At 41.6% G+C, this 20,114-nt stretch overlaps 1 protein-coding gene across 6 annotated transcripts in view; it reads left to right on the plus strand.

Moving 5' to 3' along the window:
* Positions 1 to 20,114, plus strand: part of usp25 (ubiquitin specific peptidase 25) — a 177,135-nt gene that overhangs the window by 48,817 nt on the left and 108,204 nt on the right. For all 6 annotated transcript variants that reach the window (XM_069889045.1, XM_069889047.1, XM_069889050.1 and 3 more), the window contains one exon: positions 16,442 to 16,604. In XM_069889045.1, the coding sequence (XP_069745146.1) occupies positions 16,442 to 16,604 (163 nt within the window). The remainder of the gene's footprint in view (positions 1 to 16,441; positions 16,605 to 20,114) is intronic.

The following is a 20,114-nucleotide window of genomic DNA, read 5'->3' on the forward strand; positions in this document are numbered from 1 at the left end:
TTCAAACCCTGAAACCAAGGCAACATTCTTATAATTCTCCTCTGCACTCCTTCTATTCTGTTTATATCCTTCCTATAATTCGGCGACCAAAGCTGTACACAACATTCCAAATTTGACCTCACCAATGCCTTGTACAATTTCAACATGACATCCTAACTTCTGTATTCAATACTCTGATTTATGAAGGCCAACATACCAAATGCTTTCTTCACCACCCTATCTACATGTGAGTGGCATTTCCTGCTCTTTAATCCGTGTAGGTTCCTTGACCTCACTGATGGTTTTCCCTGGAGTCTGTTCCCGTATCCTGAGTGAATACTGATGAATATCCAATGGCTCCATACAAAGTCAATCATTCTGTTCTTCCAGGAGACTAATTTTATCCCTCACTATGCTTTTGCACTTAATATACCTGTTGAAGCATTTAGAATGTTGATTCACATTGTCTGCCAAAGCAACCTCATGTCTTTTAACCTTCCTAACTTCTTTATTGAGGTTTTCCTTGCATTTTTATATTCTTCAAGCATCTCATTTTCTTCATGTTGCCCATACTTTCCATACAACTCACTCTTATTCCAAACCAGATCCCCAATATTCCTCGAAAACCTCTGCTCTGACCTGCCTGAGCACATTGAGCTGCCAGTCCTACCCCTCTTGCAACCAGTTTCACTATTGGCCACAATGTTGTAATTCCACAAGTTAATCCACAGTCTAAGTTCGTCTACCTTTACTAAAATGCATCTGAGGGTACAACCATGTACAACCTGTTGGCTTTTAAAGATGCATGCAATTTTCACATCATCTTTTCCTTCCTGCACTCCTCTATCTTCTCTGGCACTCTATAACTCTAAACTCACTAGCAAACCTTCCCACAAGAATATTATTCCACTCTAGTTCAGATGCAAACCGTCCAGTTGGAACAGGTCCCATCTTCCCTCGAAGAGAGCCCAATGATCCAGAAATCTGAGGCCCACCCTCCTGCACCATATGTTTAGCCATATATTAAGATGCATTATCCTCCTATTTCTAACTCCAGTAGCACATGGCATGTGTTACAATCTTGAGATCACAACCCTGTAGGTCTGGTCCTTCAACTTTGTGCCTAACTCCATGAAATCTCCTTGCAGGACCTCCTCACTCTTCCTATCCACATCATTGGTCCCTCGAGGGACTGCATTATGTGCTGTTTACCCTTCCTTCTGAGAATGCCATGAACTTGATCTGAAGTATCTCAGATTCTGGCACCAGGGAGGCAATATTCCAACCAGGATACTCAATGTCTTCCACGGAACCTCTTATCTGTCCCCCTAACTATGGAATCCCCTATCTCTACGGAATGCCTCCTCCTCCCTTCCCTTCTTAGCCACAGGACTAGAATCTGTGCCAGAGACCTGGTCACTGTGGTTTGTCCTTAGTAGGTCAACTTCATTCTCTTCCCCCCCCCCAAAAAAAAAGTATGCAAAATGGTATACTTGTTATTGAGGGGGACGGCCACAGAGGTTCCCTGCAGTGTCTGCCAGTTCCCTTTTCCTCTCCTGACTGTCACCCATCTACCCTCTTCCTACTTTCTAGGTGTGATAGTGTCCCTGTAACTCCTGACTCTCACCCCCTGTCTTCCAAATCATCCGGAGTTCATCCAACTCCAGCTCCAATTCCTTAACTCGGCTTATCAAGAGCTGCAGTTCGATGCACTTCTCACAGATAAAGTCATCAGGCATACTGCTGGCTTTCCTGTCGATCCACATTTGGCAAGAGGGGTAGTCTCCTGCCTTGGCTGCCATTCCTACTATTTATGACTAGAGGAAAAAAATATATACAAAACTTTCCCTTGTCTGTGCCTGAAGTAAAACAAGAAAATTGGAGAAACTCAGCAGGTCAAACAATGTCCTTTATGTAGCAATGGTAAAAGTATATTACTGACATTTTGAGCCCTTCATCAAGGTATTAAAAAAATGTTGGCAGGCGTCCATGCAAAGGAGTAAGGAGGGAGGCACAGTCGCAAAGGTGGAGAAGGGAGGGAGGGGACAGCAGCGATCAAGGGGAGGAGTGATGGCTAAGTGAAAGGAGGGAGAAAATCTGGAAAGGGGGAGTGGAAGAGGGAGGCTATCAGAAACCAAAAAAGTCAATGTTGATGCTTTCTGGTTGGAGAGTGTCCAAGTTTTTGACCTCAAGTTGGATGGCCCTTTCTTTCTTCAAATCCTGCATCACCACCTCAGCTCCTATTCACCAGCCCATTGAGTTAAATCCTTTCCACTCTGACTCAGTCCGCTCCCTCGATGACCGACCGCTTCACTACACCTCTATAGTGATGTTTGGGTCACCTGACTCGATTGCACTTCATATGTTGAATTTGATTGCCCAATCAACTGTCTTCAACTGTTGAACCCAATTGTCCAATCAACTGTTCTCAGCTGAGTCTCTCCTTTTACAACCCTTTGTCAGAACTTGATTGCAGAATCAACTGCTTCTCAGTCTTCAAATGTTAAGCTCGATTGCCCAGTTGGCTGACTTCTTTCATTGATGTGCTGGAGAAACACAGCAGGTCCCACAGCAGGATGCTGCATCACTCCTGAGTTTCTCCAGCACATTTGTGTATTGCACTAGACCCCAGTGTCTGCAGACTTTATTTAACTTCTTTCACTGATTGCGGTTAAGACTTCTGCCTCTAGGGGAATGGCAACACAGCAAGATTTAAAATTGCATTGATTTTCATGTCCACAAAAATCTTTCCTTTGTGTGCCTTGCAAAATTAAGCAAAAAGTGGGCAAGTAATCTGACACCATTATTAAGATAAGAAAGAGAAAGCGAAAATCCCTTTTGAAACCTCGAGAGTTCATGGATCCCCTTCCCACCTCCTGCGTCCCCATATGGAGAGGTTGGACAAGCATGGACTATTTTCACTGGGGCATCAGTTGTTGAGGAGTGACCTGATGGAAGTGTATAAAATTCTTGAATGGAAAGATAGGATCTTTTTCCCAGGGGGGGTAAAAATGTCAAGTCCAAGAAGACATAGGTTTAAGGTAGGAGGGGGAAAATTTAAGGGAGATGTGTTTTTTTTTTAAATTGTACTAGGTGCTTGACTCAAAGGCCAGGGAGTTCAGTTTGGAACCTAACGGGCTTGAGAGAATAAAGGAGCTAGAATTTGCTTCATGGAGGTTAAGGAGTTAAAGAATTCAGTATAGTCTTATAGAGACTGCCAGCGATATTGTGTACTGGAAAAACTGCAGGCGCTGGAAATTTAAAATAAAAATAGAAAATGGAAGAAACACTCGGTAGGTCAGGCAGCGTCTGTGGGAAGAGAAACAGTTAACATTTTAGGTTGAAATGTTTACTGTTTCACTTCTGCCTGGCCCACAGGAAAAAGAACTCAGGGTTGTATATGATGTCATGTATGATGATGACAATAAATCTGAACTTCAAAATGAGATGCAGCAATTCAGGAGTGACGCAAGAAGATTTTTTTTTCATTTGGAGCCTTTGAAATGTTCCTTGCAACAGAATTGTGGTTGCTGAACATATTCAAGACTGAGATTGATAGATTTTTGTGTTACAAGGTAATACGGGTTCAGTGCAGGGAATTGGTGCAGAGATGTATAATCAGCCTTGAGCTATGAATGAAAGAATAGGCACAAGCAACTGAACAACTTGTTTCATATGCTTTTGAGGGTTTAGTGAAACTTATCAAAGTAAATTGTTTGCATTAGCAGGAGGACTGGTAACTAAATGGCACAGAGAGATTTGAGACAGTGAAAAATTTGTACCGACTAGTTGAGAGGTTTTTTGACTTGTATTGGTGCGCGGTGGAATCCATTGTGTTACATGAGGAAAATTGGAAAAGAATTGAAGATATGCTTGAGAAGGAACATTTTTTTGTGACTGGGGAACGCCAAAAAGTGAAGCCATGAGGTTAAATGGGAAGTATGTAGATGCTGCAGAACTGGAACAATAGACAAGTGATGGAGGAAGTCAAGGCATGAGCAGTTCAAGGATTGGTGTGGTGCAGTGGGCCCGAGCCTCCCTCTAATGTCAGTCCTATCAAGTTAGGGTCCTGACCCACCTGGAGAAGGACGCCTCATACGCCAGGTTCATTGACCAGCTTGGCGTTTGACACGATCATGCGTCAGGGACTGATGGATAAACTGTCCTTTGCTGGTGGGACTGGGTGCCTCTTCTCTGCAACTGGATGCTGAACTTCTTGAGCAAAAGACCACATTCAGTTCCGATTGGCAGCAAAACCTCAAGTTCCATCACACTGGCGCACTGTTGATTTACGACTGCATTTCCAGATTCTAGTAGGATCATCAGATTGCAGATGATGCAACAGTAGCTGGCTTCATTGTCAACAATGATGATTCATCTTAGAGAGAGAGAAGGTTAGGAGGCTCATAAAATGATGGGAGAACAGCAACCGGAGTGAGTCACAACGGGACAAGATAAGGGAGAAGATTATGGACTTCGGGAAGACAAAGGTGGACCAATCTCCATTACACATTAGTGGTTCTGTCATCAAGATAATTCCTTAGAACAACCTATCTGAGACCCACAACACCTCATTAGTCAGGAAGGTGCAGCAGCCCCTACACTTCCTAAGGAGGTTGAGGAGGGCAAGGTTATCAGCCCCCATCCAACAACATTTTACAGGAGCACATTTGAGAGCATCCTGTCTGACCGCTTCTTTCTGCGGTACGTTAGTTGCAAAGCATCAGACTGGAAGTCGAAACAGAGGATCATCAAAACGGCTGAGAAGATCACAGGGGCCTCCCTTTCCTTTATTGATGATATTTACCAGGAGCGTTGCTTAAATGGGATCAAAGAATTATGGAGGACCCTTTCCTTCCAGCCCACAGTATCTTTGACCCACTGCTGTCAAGGAGGTGCAGTAGCATCAAAATCAGGGCTGCCAGGATGGAAAATAGTTTCTTCCCACAGGCTGTGAGATTAATGAACAGTATCCTGTAAATGAGTAAATTATTTAAAAATATTTATATATTGGATCTTTGTACATACTGTATGTGATTATCATCTACTGTGTATTGCCATAGGTGCTCTGTGATTACTTTAGGTGGTATGTGAATAGGGATTTTTAAAAAAGTTTAAAAAAAAACACTGGTGTATTGCGTGTGCACCATGGTCCGGAGAAACTTACATCAGGTTGTTTATGTAGAGTCCGATGATAATCTTGAACTTGAAAAAACAGTCAACTGATGGAGCAAGTAAAAATGTATTCCCACCCTTCAATTTGTTTGCTGACCTTTTGATGAAAGCTTTATAGTTTTGCCGCTTTTTCACCTGCGCCCCTAATTGAAGAATGAAGACTTCTTTATTCATGAATAAAGAAGGATCTGCCACAGTCCAGATCACTCTTTACTGTGCTTAATTGTGACCTTTGAAAACAGCTGAACTGCCATCAAGACAACATTTCATTCACACATTTTGAGTCTTTCCTGCACCACTCTGGTATAAATAGAATGCATAACAGTCCATTGCATGTAATATCTATTTATATTCCACTGGCAGAGCTCATGTTTCTGAGGAGGATGTGAATTGTGAGGTTAGCCTCAGATAGGTCATACTTGCTTCCCTAGTTCATATCAAGTTTCTGTTTCAAGTTTGGTTTCATTTTTTTGTTCTTGCTCTTTCAGTTTCATTTCCCTCTTTTTTTTTCCTTTTTGCATATCCCTCCAGTGGTGCTAGCTTTCTGTTCTTTCGCCAACCCCAAAATGTTGTCAAGGACTATCAGCACAAGGGCTGTCATTCCTACTTGACCGCGACCAATTGGAGATGCATGTGCAAGTCTCACAGTGCATCCCGATCTTGTGTTCTCAGGGTTTGTTATCCATATTTAGGGAGCTTTAGAACCACAGATGTTTTGTGAACCAAGGATGAAGCACTGTTTGGTTGGCTAAAGAAATGGGTCAAGTAGGGAAAAGTTAAAGAAGAAGGTCTTGCAGGCGCGGATGAAAGGATCCAGACCTGAAACATTTACTTCCGACAGATGCCGAGGTCCTATTACATTTCACCAGCACATTTGTGTATTAATTTTTCAAGTTATTTTGTAGAGATACAGCACAGTAAAAGGCTCTTCCTGCTCACAAGCCTGCCCTGCCCGAAAACACCTTTGTGACCAATTAACCTACAATTTTTCCACCAAAACAGTTGAGCACTTTTTTTGTGTTTATTGACGTGATAGGGTGCTTAACCATGAGAATTATGGCCTAGCTTCCTGGTTGGAAAGGAAACAATGCAAACATTCCCTTAAAACTGGTCAATCTTTCATGGTATTGCATGCAGTCCACCATAGTTTGCAGTTGCAGAACAGGTAACAAAAACTAGAATCTGCTGGAGGAACTCAGCAGGTTGAGCGGCGACAGTGGGAGAAAAAGAATGGTTGATCTTTGAGGTCGGAACCCTTCTTCAAGACTGCATCTGCTTTCTCTTGTCTGTCTGAAGAATAGATAGAACTGGCCAGGGAGACTGAGTAGAGAGAGAGAGAAGAATCAGGATGTGGTTAGCAAAGGACAGGAGTGCTGTAGGATGTCGTGCTGCTTGCAAAGAAGGTTATACGATTGGCAGAATTTGTCATGGTGCTCTCTATTCTCTTGTGAGGAAGCTTGATGGTGATGTTGGAATAGTGGAGACTTCAGTTTCACAAGATGATTGATTTTGTACAGAGCAGAGCTTGGTTTTGTGATGCTTGTGGTATGAGAGAATTGCAGTTCGTGATGGGATGCGATGGAGTTGGGATTCAAATCAACTAACTGGCTTGGCTGACACATCCAACACTAGCTTCTTTATTGATGTAGCCCCTTGGTCAAAATTTATGTGGACTTTGGTGTCTTTTATCTTTCAATGGGAAGAGGTGGGTGGTGATTTGTCATCAACTGCAGGGAACCAAGATTGTTGTGGATTTGCACTGTTTGCAGGTTGTTTTTGTTCTGTACCACCCACTATGCAGCATTACAGACGTGTGCAACCCATTAGAACCTAACCAGGTTAAATTATCCTTGTATGATGAAGTCGGGCCTGAAGAGGGAACAGATGGTTTAGGGGAAAAAAATGCCTTTCAATAAAGAAAATGTAAAAAGAAAGTGTTGGAGAAACTTGGCGGGTCATACGGTGTCTATAGGGAGTAAAGATGCATCACCTACATCTCGGCCCTGGGCCCTTCATCAAGATATTGGCAAAAAGCAAACGGGTGCCTGAAAGAAATGTTGGGGGGTGGGAAGAAGAGGCATGGGCAGGGGCACAAGCCCACAGGCAAGAGGTCATAGGTGGATATGGGTGGGAGGGCAGAGGAGAAAAATGGTGAGAAGTGGAAGAGGGTGGCTCTGAACGGAGAAAAAGAGATGAGTGGCAAGGGAAGAGAGAGATAGGGCAGTGGCCAAACAGAAGCCAGAGAAGTCTATGTTAATGCCATGTTAATGGTTGGAGAGTGCCCAGACGGTATACAAGGTGTTTCTTCAATCTGTAGGTCATCTCGATTTGGCAGTGCATGAGGCCACGGACAGCTGTGTCAGCGTGGGAATGGGTTGTGGCATTGTAATGGTTGGTCACTGGAAAGTCCCTACTTTTGAAGCAGACAGAGTGAAGATGCTTAACATAACGATTTCCAGTCTACAGTTTGTCTCTCCTATTTAGAGAAGGTCACAGCTGGAGCACCAGATGCAGTAGATGATGCCTGCAGATTCAAATTCAAAATATTGCTTCACTTGGAAGGAGTGTTTGGGTCCCCAAATGGTGGTGAGGGAGGAGATGTGGGTGCAAGGATAGCATTTCCTGTGGTCGCAAGAGTGGACCCAAGGTGGTGATTAGTGGGAAGGGATGAGTGAGTCAATGAGGAAGCGGTCCCTGCAGAAGGTAGAGAAAGTAGGAGAGGAAGATGTGTCTGGTGGTGGGATCAAGTTGAAGATGGTGGAAATTATGGACAATAATATGTAGGCTGGTGGGGTGGTAGTTTAAGACAAGGGGAATCCTATCCTTGTTGCGTCTCAGGACTGAAGCAGTCAGGTCAGATGTGCGGGAAATAGAGGAGATGTGGGTAAAGGCTGAATTGATAGAAGCAGAAGAAAAGCGATGTTTCTTGAAGGAGGGCAGGATCTCGTCCTGGGAGTAGATGCAAGAGATGGAGGAATTGAGAGAATGGAATGGAATCCTTACAGGGACATTGTGTGAAGAGGTGTAGTCTAGGTAACTATGAGAGTTGATATGTTTGTAGAAAATGTCTGTGGAGAGTTTGTCTCCTGAAATGGAGACAGAGCTCAAGAAAGGGGAGAATGTTGCCAGAGGTGGATTAGCAGCAAAGTTAGATAATGTTGTCGAGCTCATCATTGGTCATGTGACAGTTCCAATGTAGTGGAGGAAGAGTTGAGGGGCCTGTGCAATCTGATAGCATGGATTGCTCCACATAGCCCATAAAAAGGCAAGCATAGCTGGGATTCATGTGGGTACCCATGGCTTCTCCCTTGACCTGGTTAAAGTGGGATGAATCAAAGGAGAAACAGGCAGAGTTATTGAAGGTGAGAACAAGTTTTGCCTGGCAGAGGTTGGAGGAAGACTGGCTGGGTCTGTTGAGAAAGAAACTAAGGAGTTTGATGACTTTGGTATGGGGAATAGAGGTGTAAAGAGATTGAACGGCCACTCTCTGAACTCTTCCTTTAATGTAGAGGCTTTCATAATTTAAGTGGGCATTATGTAAGCATTCCACCAACCTGCTTCAATATCTGATCATCTTTCATTGGTAGGTGCACCATTAAAAGCATTCTGTCAGGGTGCATCACTGCATGGTACAGGAATTGTTCTTTTTTTTGAATATTTTATTTAAAATATTAGCAATAATGCAAATATATCCTAATTTTAACATGATTTATATATATATAAAAACAAAAAAAAACCCTTCTAACCACCCCTACCCCTACAATAATATACCCCTCTCCTCCCATCTCTTCTCCACATGACCTACCTAACTCCCTCATAAAAAGAAAAAGACCAAAACACAAATTAAAACATCATGGATTAAGGAAATCCTATTACATCCAGATCACAATCTTCAAACTTTCCAATTAAAATAATCCAAATATGGGCTCCAGATTTTCTTAGAAACATAATATTTATCCCTCAAATTATACGTTATATTCTCCAGCGAAATACAAGACTTGAATTCTGAATGCCATCTCTGGAAACTAAGTTCTATCTGATCTTTCCACGAAATTACAATACATTTCCTTGACACTGCTAATGCCAGTCTCAAAAAAGCTATTTGAAATTTATCCAATTTATATACCAAACAAGTTCCACTTACATCACCAATTAAAAATATTTTTGAGTCTAAAGAAAATTTTATTTTCAAAATATTCTGCAATGTAAAAATGTACCTTTCTGACCATTACATCAAAAACACAAATCATAAAAACTCAAATTATATCTTTTTAAACGCTCCGGAGTTGAATATAATTGATGTATAAAATTATACGTTACAAGTCTCTACCAGACATTTATAATTTTTGTCATGCCCGTACTATCATAACAAATGGCCTTCCAATGATTTCTACCTAAATCAACTCCCAAATCTTTCTCCCACTTAAGTCTTGATTTATGCAAATAAATTTTAGACATTTTCTGTTGCAATACTTTATGCATTTCAGAAATAAATCCTTTCTTCCCACAATCACAAATCAACATTTTGAATTTTGCCTCTTTTGGTATAAGCAAATTCTTCCCAAAGAAATCATACATCGATTTAATTTGATAAGAACCAAGAGTCTGAATTGGTATTTGATAGCTTTCTTTCTTTCAAATGAAAGAAATTGGCCTAATTCATAGCCATTATTTATCATCTTAATCCCTTTCTGATCTCCAATCTTAAGAAGGTAATTATTAACCATAAAAGGAAAAAGTTAATTCTGATACAAAGGAGTATGTCTAGATATTTTACTTTGAGTACTAATTTCTTTATTTATCCCATCCCAAATATCCATCAAATGAGATAAAATTGGTAACTTATAAGAACTTAATAATTTAACTTTCCATTTGTAAACAAATTGATCCCTTCTATCCTCACTTATTCTATATCCACTCGTCAAAGGACCATCAAGATCAAACATTCTATTAATAAATTTTAACTGAGCGGCCTTATAATAATTTTTAAAATATGGAAGTTGTAATCTTACTAATTCATATTTCCATTTATTTTGAATCTTGGACTTTGGTGAATATTTATGCACCAAATGTGGATGATGAGATGTTTTTTCAGGATGTTTTACTTAATGTATCATATTTTCATGATCAAATTTGGATAGGGGGTGATCTTAATTGTTGTTTGGATCCTTTAGTTGATAAATCTGTAAAGTGAATCCCAGAACTAAGATGGCTAAAAAAAAATATTGTTTTTGATGAAGGAATTTAATTTGATTGATGTATGGAGGAAATTAAACCTGAAAGAAAGGGTCTATACTTTTTATTCAGCTCAGTATGATACTTATTCAGGAAATTTTTTTTTATTATTGTGTGCTTAGTTATTGGATAATGTAGTCTTGTCTTTGGCTTGGCTTCGCGGACGAAGATTTATGGAGGGGGTAAAAAGTCCACGTCAGCTGCAGGCTCGTTTGTGGCTGACCAGTCCGATGCGGGACAGGCAGACACGATTGCAGCGGTTGCAAGGGAAAATTGGTTGGTTGGGGTTGGGTGTTGGGTTTTTCCTCCTTTGCCTTTTGTCAGTGAGGTGGGCTCTGCTGTCTTCTTCAAAGGAGGCTGCTGCCCGCCAAACTGTGAGGCGCCAAGATGCACGGTTTGAGGCGTTATCAGCCCACTGGCGGTGGTCAATGTGGCAGGCACCAAGAGATTTCTTTAGGCAGTCCTTGTACCTTTTCTTTGGTGCACCTCTGTCACGGTGGCCAGTGGAGAGCTCGCCATATAATACGATCTTGGGAAGGCGATGGTCTTCCATTCTGGAGACGTGACCCATCCAGCGCAGCTGGATCTTCAGCAGCGTGGACTCGATGCTGTCGACCTCTGCCATCTCGAGTACCTCGACGTTAGGGGTGTGAGCGCTCCAATGGATGTTGAGGATGGAGCGGAGACAACGCTGGTGGAAGCGTTCTAGGAGCCGTAGGTGGTGCCGGTAGAGGACCCATGATTCGGAGCCGAACAGGAGTGTGGGTATGACAACGGCTCTGTATACGCTTATCTTTGTGAGGTTTTTCAGTTGGTTGTTTTTCCAGACTCTTTTGTGTAGTCTTCCAAAGGCGCTATTTGCCTTGGCGAGTCTGTTGTCTATCTCATTGTCGATCCTTGCATCTGATGAAATGGTGCAGCCGAGATAGGTAAACTGGTTGACCGTTTTGAGTTTTGTGTGCCCGATGGAGATGTGGGGGGGCTGGTAGTCATGGTGGGGAGCTGGCTGATGGAGGACCTCAGTTTTCTTCAGGCTGACTTCCAGGCCAAACATTTTGGCAGTTTCCGCAAAGCAGGACGTCAAGCGCTGAAGAGCTGGCTCTGAATGGGCAACTAAAGCGGCATCATCTGCAAAGAGTAGTTCACGGACAAGTTTCTCTTGTGTCTTGGTGTGAGCTTGCAGGCGCCTCAGATTGAAGAGACTGCCATCCGTGCGGTACCGGATGTAAACAGCGTCTTCATTGTTGGGGTCTTTCATGGCTTGGTTCAGCATCATGCTGAAGAAGATTGAAAAGAGGGTTGGTGCGAGAACACAGCCTTGCTTCACGCCATTGTTAATGGAGAAGGGTTCAGAGAGCTCATTGCTGTATCTGACCCGACCTTGTTGGTTTTCGTGCAGTTGGATAATCATGTTGAGGAACTTTGGGGGACATCCGATGCGCTCTAGTATTTGCCAAAGCCCTTTCCTGCTCACGGTGTCGAAGGCTTTGGTGAGGTCAACAAAGGTGATGTAGAGTCCTTTGTTTTGTTCTCTACACTTTTCTTGGAGCTGTCTGAGGGCAAAGACCATGTCAGTGGTTCCTCTGTTAGCGCGAAAGCCGCACTGTGATTCTGGGAGAATATTCTCAGCGACACTAGGTATTATTCTATTTAGTAGAATCCTAGCGAAGATTTTGCCTGCAATGGAGAGCAACGTGATTCCCCTGTAGTTTGAGCAGTCTGATTTCTCGCCTTTGTTTTTGTACAGGGTGATGATGGTGGCATCACGAAGATCCTGAGGCAGTTTACCTTGGTCCCAACAAAGCTTGAAAAACTCATGCAGTTTGGCATGCAGAGTTTTGCCGCCAGCCTTCCAGACTTCTGGGGGGATTCCATCCATACCTGCTGCTTTGCCACTTTTCAGTTGTTCGATTGCCTTATATGTCTCATCCAGGGTGGGAACCTCATCCAGCTCTAGCCTTAGGGGCTGTTGAGGGAGCTGGAGCAGGGCGGAATCTTGGACTGAGCGGTTGGTACTGAAAAGAGATTGGAAGTGTTCTGACCATCGGTTGAGGATGGAGATCTTGTCGCTGAGGAGGACTTTGCCGTCTGAGCTGCGCAGCGGGCTTTGGACTTGGGGTGAGGGGCCGTACACAGCCTTTAGAGCCTCGTAGAAACCCCTGAAGTCGCCAATGTCCGCGCTGAGCTGTGTTCATTTGGCGAGGCTAGTCCACCACTCATTTTGGATCTCCCGGAGTTTGCGCTGAAGATGGCTGCATGCGCGACGGAAGGCTTGTTTCTTCTCTGGACAGGACGGCTTTGTAAGGTGAGCCTGGTGGGCAGCTCGCCAGGCTCACCTTACAAGGATAATGTAGTACTGACAGAATATAAGCCTAGAATTTTGTCAGATCATTCATTGGCCTTATTGACATGTGCAATAACAGAAAAATTGGTTTCTACATACATCATTGGAAGTTTAATTCTTTATTATTAAAGAGTGAAGAATTTTGTAAATATATTAATGAACAAAGGTTTTAGATATAAATAAAAATTTAGTGAATAGTAATTTTGTAGTATGGGATGCTTTAAAAGCATATTTAAGAGGCCATATTATTAATTTTACAGTTAAAAAGCAATATTTAGTTGAGGTTGATAGGTTAGAGAAAGATATAAATAGTTACAGAGGAATCCATTTGATAAAGAGAAAAAATACAATTAGATTCTAAGAAACTGAAATATAATACATTACAAACTTAGAGTTGAACATTTATTGCAAAGATCTAAACAAAAATATTATGAGTTTGGGGAAAAGGCCCATAAAGTTTTGGCATGGGAATTGAAATCTAAGGAAGTATCTAGAACAATAAAGGTAGTTAGAAAGAAATCAAAATATTCTTATAAACCTCAACATATTAATGAGCAGTTTAAGGAATTTTATATATTAAAAAAATTATATAATTCTGAAGTGCAGCAAGATCAAAGTAAAATAGATTTTTTTAAAAAATAAGTTGCATTTACCTCTATTGAATGATTGGATTAAGGAACAATTGGAGAAGCTAATAGATTCAAAAGAGATTATGTTAGTTCTTAATTCAATGCCAAATGGTAAATCTCCAGGAGAGGATGGTTTTACTCTGGAATTTTATAAGAAATTTCAAAGATTATTGCTTCTATTGTTTGTTGAAGTTTTACAGCAAGTTAGGGATACATAATCTTTAACAGAATCTTTATCACAGGTTATTATAACAGTAATTCTTAAAGATAAAGACCCCTTATCGGACAATTGCATTATTAAATGTTGATTTTAAGCTTTGGACTAAGATTTTGGATAATAGGTTAGTGCAGTACTTACCTAAGTTGATTCATATTGATCAAGTGGGTTTTATCAAGGGTAGCTACTCTGCTGGTAATGTAATTAAATTAACTAGTTTAATTAATATTTAACGGGAGAAATCCAACTTAGCAATGGTCTTATCATTGAATGTCGAAAAGGCATTTGATAGGGTGGAATGGTGTTTTTTTTAAATTTAAAGTGTGGGAAAAATTTTGATTTGGACCATAAGTTGGATTAAGGAAATATATAAACAACCAAAAGCTAGAGTTATGACAAATGGGCTTTTATCTGAATCTTTTAATTTAGAGAGATCTACTAGACAGGGTTGCCCTCTGTCACCAGCATTATTTGTATTGGTGATGGAACCTTTAGAACAATTAATAAGACAGGAAAGGGATATAAAGGGTATTAAGACAGGATTGGATGAATTTAAGATTAGTTTACTTGCGGATGATGTGTTGATTTATTTAATGGAACCACAGGAGTCGTTGAAAGTTTTACAGGAAAAATTAATACAATATGGACAATTATCGGGGTATAAAGTGAATTGGAATAAAAATGAACTTAAGCCATTGTCTGAAGCTGATTATTCTGTTTGTAAATGAGGAGTACATTTTAAATAGATAGATCAAATTAAGTATTTAGGTATTAAAATAGATAGATATCTTCTTTCTTTGGCTTGGCTTCATGGACGAAGATTTATGGAGGGGTAATGTCCACGTCAGCTGCAGGTTCGTTTGTGGCTGACAAGTCCGATGCGGGACAGGCAGACACGGTTGCAAGGGAAAATTGGTTGGTTGGGGTTGGGTGTTGGGTTTTCCTCCTTTGTCTTTTGTCAGTGAGGTGGGCTCTGCGGTCTTCTTCAAAGGAGGTTGCTGCCCGCTGAATTGTGAGGCGCCAAGATGCACGGTTTGAGGTGATATCAGCCCACTGGCGGTGGTCAATGTGGCAGGCATCAAGAGATTTCTTTAGGCAGTGCTTGTACCTCTTCTTTGGTGCACTTCTGACACGGTGGCCAGTGGAGAGCTCGCCATATAACACGATCTTGGGAAGGCGATGGTCCTCCATTCTGGAGATGTGGCCTACCCAGCGCAGTTGGATCTTCAGCAGTGTGGATTCGATGCTGTCGGCCTCTGCCATCTCGAGTACTTCGATGTTGGAGATGAAGTCGCTCCAGTGAATGGTGAGGATGGAGCGGAGACAACGCTGGTGGAAGCATTCTAGGAGCCGTAGGTGATGCCGGTAGAGGGCCCATGATTCGGAGCCGAACAGGAGTGTGGGTATGACAACGGCTCTGTATACGCTAAACTTTGTGAGGTTTTTCAGTTGGTTGTTTTTCCAGACTCTTTTGTGTAGTCTTCCAAAGGCGCTATTTGCCTTGGCGAGTCTGTTGTCTATCTCATTGTCGATCCTTGCATCTGATGAAATGGTGCAGCCGAGATAGGTAAACTGGTTGACCGTTTTGAGTTTTGTGTGCCCGATGGAGATGTGGTGGGGCTGGTAATCATGGTGGGGAGCTGGCTGATGGAGGACCTCAGTTTTCTTCAGGCTGACTTCCAGGGCAAACATTTTGCCAGTTTCCGCAAAACAGGACGTCAAGCGCTGAAGAGCTGGCTCTGAATGGGCAACTAAAGCGGCATCGTCTGCAAAGAGTAGTTCACGGACAAGTTTCTCTTGTGTCTTGGTGTGAGCTTGCAGGCGCCTCAGATTGAAGAGACTGCCATCTGTGCGGTACCGGATGTAAACAGCACCTTCATTGTTGAGGTCTCGGTATTATTTTCAAACTATTCCTTATAATATTCCTAAAAATGTTTTTTAAAGATTGAATACTGTAGGTAGGAAATTTTTATGGAAGGTTAAATTGGCAAGAGTTTCTATTCATAAGTTAATACAGGAACTATTCCATCCAAGATTTCATGAAACTAGAGAGTTGCAAATGAAGATCAGACTATCACATAAACTGCCCCCTCCCCCACCCTTCACCTACTTTGACACCATCTACAACTCGTGATGTTTTGGAAAAGCAGCCAACCTATTAAAAGACTCATCCCATCCCAGCAAAACTCACTTCACTCCAACCATTCATGAAAAAGATTCCCAAGAATGAGGTTGCATTACCACAAGATTCAAGGACTTTTTCTTTTCTACCATTGCCACACCCCTGAATGAATGTTAAAATAGTTATATTATGTTACTCTGTACTAACTGATCTCTCTCTGTAACTCTATTGTACAATAAAGCCCTTGGAATCTGGAACCCATGGGGATTGGTATATGCTGGATAATTGTGTTGCATGATTGGCGAACTGATGGTGACGTGCCAATTTTAAACCCATATTTTTTACCTGCTTATTTTCTGTGAATTCTTTTTCAGGTTGCTTCTTGAGACTGCCTTGAGGTTGCTTGAATTCCAGATATTGTGTGTTCTTCGTTGTATGAAGTATGAGCTGCCCACTGGTCTGCTCACAAAATAACATCAATCACTGCAATTTTTAATGATACACATGAAAATAAACATGTCCTTGTCTGTTTACAGAACACTGTTGGATGATTTCATTTCTGTTTAAAAGTTCTGATTAAGTTTCAGAGTTGAAACTTGTGCTTGTATCAGAAAGCAGGCAATGAGAAAAATGGGATATTTTGTTCCCAGTACACAAGACATGTTAAGATAGATTTTCATTCTTTACGGTCCAGATACTTTCACTTTATAACGCAATTATTCGTTTTTATTGTCATTAAGAGTGCTCGAAGCCAGCATCGCAGAAAACAAGGCCAGCTTGAAAAGGACACAGGGAGAGGTATGGAGTGACTCGCTAAACCCACACGATCGGAAGAGGCAGGAGAACTGCCCTGTGGGACTGAAGAATGTTGGAAACACCTGTTGGTTCAGTGCTGTCATTCAGGTGAGACTGGTTCATTCTTTCTCCCCAGAAATTATATTTCTCCTTGATGCAAGGGAGGGGTGACAGAAGCACATTCAACTTGAGACCATTGTTTCTAGAATAAATTGGCTCTTCCACAGTTGGAAAACCAAGAATGCAAGAATTAAACTAGAAAGTCTGCAGATGCTTGGATCGAGTGCAATACAGAAACATGCTGGAGAAACTCAGCGAGTCACACAGCATCTGCAGGAAGTAAAGAGCAACCAATGTTTCAGGCCTGGGCACTTCCTCATTACAGGCGCAAAACATCGGTTACCCTTTACTTGAGTTGGGATCTTTTATCGAGAATCGGCATGGGCAGCGTAGTTAGCGTAGCAGTTAACACAACACTTACTGCGCCAGCGACCTGGGTTCGAATTTGGGGTTGTTTATAAGAAGTTTGTACATTCTCCTCATGCCTCCGGGCATGTTTCCTCCCACCTTTAAAACGTACAGGGTTTGGAGGTTAATCGGGTGTAATTGGACAGCATTTGCTTGTGGGCCAGAGGGGCCTGTTACTGTATGTCCAAATATAAATTTAAAATTTAATAAATTGAAAGCTATTGTACAGTGTGGAGGGACAATTCAAGCTCTGGGTGTATGTCCACAGGTCGTTCAAGGTAGCAATACAGGTCAAAATGATGGTTATAAGGATATCCAGTATGCCTTCCAAGGTATAAAATTTGAGAGCAGAAAGATAATGGTGAAATTGTGTACAACCACATTTTGAATACAATGTACTATTCTCCTCACCACTTCATAGGAAAAAATTTGATTGGTCTGAAAGTGGTGTAAAGAAGAAAAGGGTGGTGCCAGTAACATTCTTGAAATAAGCTGAAGTTTTAGAGAGGTCCTTTCTATGTACTCACAAATGGTTAAAAGCTAGGGATCATTGATTTAAAGTAATTGGTTGAATGATTGAGGGAAGATTGGGGAAATGACTTGAATTATGCTGAGGTCTGGAACACACAACCACAGAGGGTGGTGGAGGGCAGAGTTCCTCATCACATTAAACAGCACTTGGATAAAGATGGAGCCTTGACTTGCAGTCCTGGAGAAACTCAGTGGGACACGCAGCATCCACAGGAAATGAAGGGTAACTGCTATTTGGGGCAAGGCCCTTCGTCTTCATACTTTCTTGATTTAAAGCCCCATGGGAGGGAGGGAGGGGAGTTCAAAGCAGATCTGCAGGGCAAGTTTTTTTTGCACGTAGAGTGGTAGATGCTTAGAACTGGCTGCCAAGGATAGTGGTGGAAGCAGATAAGATAGTAACTTTTAAGAGGCATTTGGATAAACACATGGCAGAATAGAGGGATATGGATCATAGAACATTACAGGCCCTTTACCTGCAATGTTGCACCAACATACGACAAACCTTCAACACTATCCTTATAATTCCTCCAACCTTCGTATCATCCGCAACTTACTGACCCATCCCCTCTACTTCTTCATTCATGTGCAGGCATAGATGATATAGTTACAAATCCCTTGCCAGAGTTTTGTCATTGCATCTTCTTGCCATCAACAAACTTGGATAAATAATTTATTTGGCTGATTTATTAACATAGAACATAAAACACTGCAGCACTGTACATACCCTTTGGCCATGATGTTGTGCAGACCTCTATGTTTAAAAAAAACTATATCCTCCCTCCTCTATAACTCTCTATTTTCTCTTCATCCATATGCCTGAGTCTTTAAAATGCCCCTGATCTTCCAGCCTTCATTACCACCCCAGCAAAGCATCCAGGCACCCACAACTCTGTATTAAAAAATAAAATTTACCCTGGGTGGCACGGTTGGTGCAATGGTTAACGCAACACCTTTACAGTGCCAGCACTCAGGACTGCGATTCGAAACCCGTGTCTCTAAGGAATTTGACATTCTCTCCATGTCTGCTTGGGTTTTCCCCAGGGGCTCCGGTTACCTCCCACTGTTTGAAATGTACCAGAGATTGTAGGTTAATTGGGTGTAAAATTGGGCTGCACAGACTCATGGGCCAGAATGGTCTGTTGCTGTGCTGTATGTCTAAATTTAAATGTTAAAAATTTAATGTCTCCCCTAAATTTTCCTTCCTCACTTTCCACAGATGTCCTTTGTTTGTTGCTCCCTCCCTGGGAAAAACATGCAGGCTGTGTACCTTACATACGCCTCACAAAATCTTGTAATTGCAGACAATATAATTATAATTGAGGAGGTTCCAGCCCTGATCTGATCTCTGAAGAATTCCACTGGTATATCAGGTTAATTGCCATTAATTCTTCCCCTTAGCTATTCAATAAATGGACCTTTCCAATCATGTTGCACTAAACGCTCTCTAAAGACTTCTTTAATTATAGATTCCAATGCTTTCTCAAGCATTGGCATTCAGCTTCTCTGTTTCCCCTCTCTTGATTTGTGCTCTCCAACCTACCAGAATTTAAGGAATATTGGAAAATCACAATCAGTTAGTACTCTGTGATGCAGTTCACCAAGCCCAGGGGATTTGCAGCTATGCCATGCCATAAGTTAACTTGATACCTTTTCTCTTGTAATATCATGTGTAATATCAAATGATCCACACTTTGGTTTACTCTTGGTCACCTATTCTTGGTGTGCATTTATTGACTTCCACGACGAAGGCCATTCCAATAAACAAAATTATGATGGGTCTAGCTGGAGTAAATGCAGAGGACTTTTTCCACTGAGGTTAGATGAGATCAAAACAAGAGGACATGAATTAAGGGTGAAAGGGGAAGAGTTTAAAGGGAAAATTAGGGGGAATCTCTTCAGAGAGTGGTAGAAGTATGGAACAAGGAGCAATCAACCAGCTGAATTGGTAAACGTAGGCTCAATGTTGACAACATTGAAGAAAGGTTTGGATATGGTGGGGTATTGTCTGGGTGCTGATCAGTGGGACTTGGCAGGGTGCTGGAGTGTTCTATGGTTTAATACCTGTGTCAATTATTCATCCCTTTCTACTTTTCAACTTCCAAATGATCAATATTTTTGCTATTCTCTTTATTTCAACATATCTGCGGAAACTCTGACAATCTATTTATTACTTGCTTGATAGCTCTCATCTGGTACTTCCATTAATGTCATGTCTTCCCTCTCAGTTTCTCAAATGAAGAGTCATCACACGCAAACAGGCCCTTTGGCTCCATTTTCCTGCGTCCCAGTTCATTTAGATTCTTTTGTATTCTGAGATGAATTTCTTCGATGTTCACTGTACCACCAATTTTGGTGTCATCAGCAAAATGTACTAACCATGTGAACTATCAGTAGACAATTAGCTAGAAATTCACTTTTTATGTGTAATTAAGTTCATATCTTAATGAAATAAAAATGGAAGCTTCTGTAGTGCCAACTAGTCATGTGACCACAGTGGCTCTGTTATCACTTGTGAGGATTCATTCTTTTTTATGAGGAAGACCCTTTGTGGCCTTGCGATGTTCTGAAGCATCCTTGTAAGTAATTTTGAAATGTAGTCACTTGTATAGTATAGGGAAC

The sequence above is a fragment of the Narcine bancroftii genome, chromosome 7 (genome assembly GCF_036971445.1).
Source record: "Narcine bancroftii isolate sNarBan1 chromosome 7, sNarBan1.hap1, whole genome shotgun sequence".
Lineage (NCBI taxonomy): Eukaryota > Metazoa > Chordata > Chondrichthyes > Torpediniformes > Narcinidae > Narcine > Narcine bancroftii.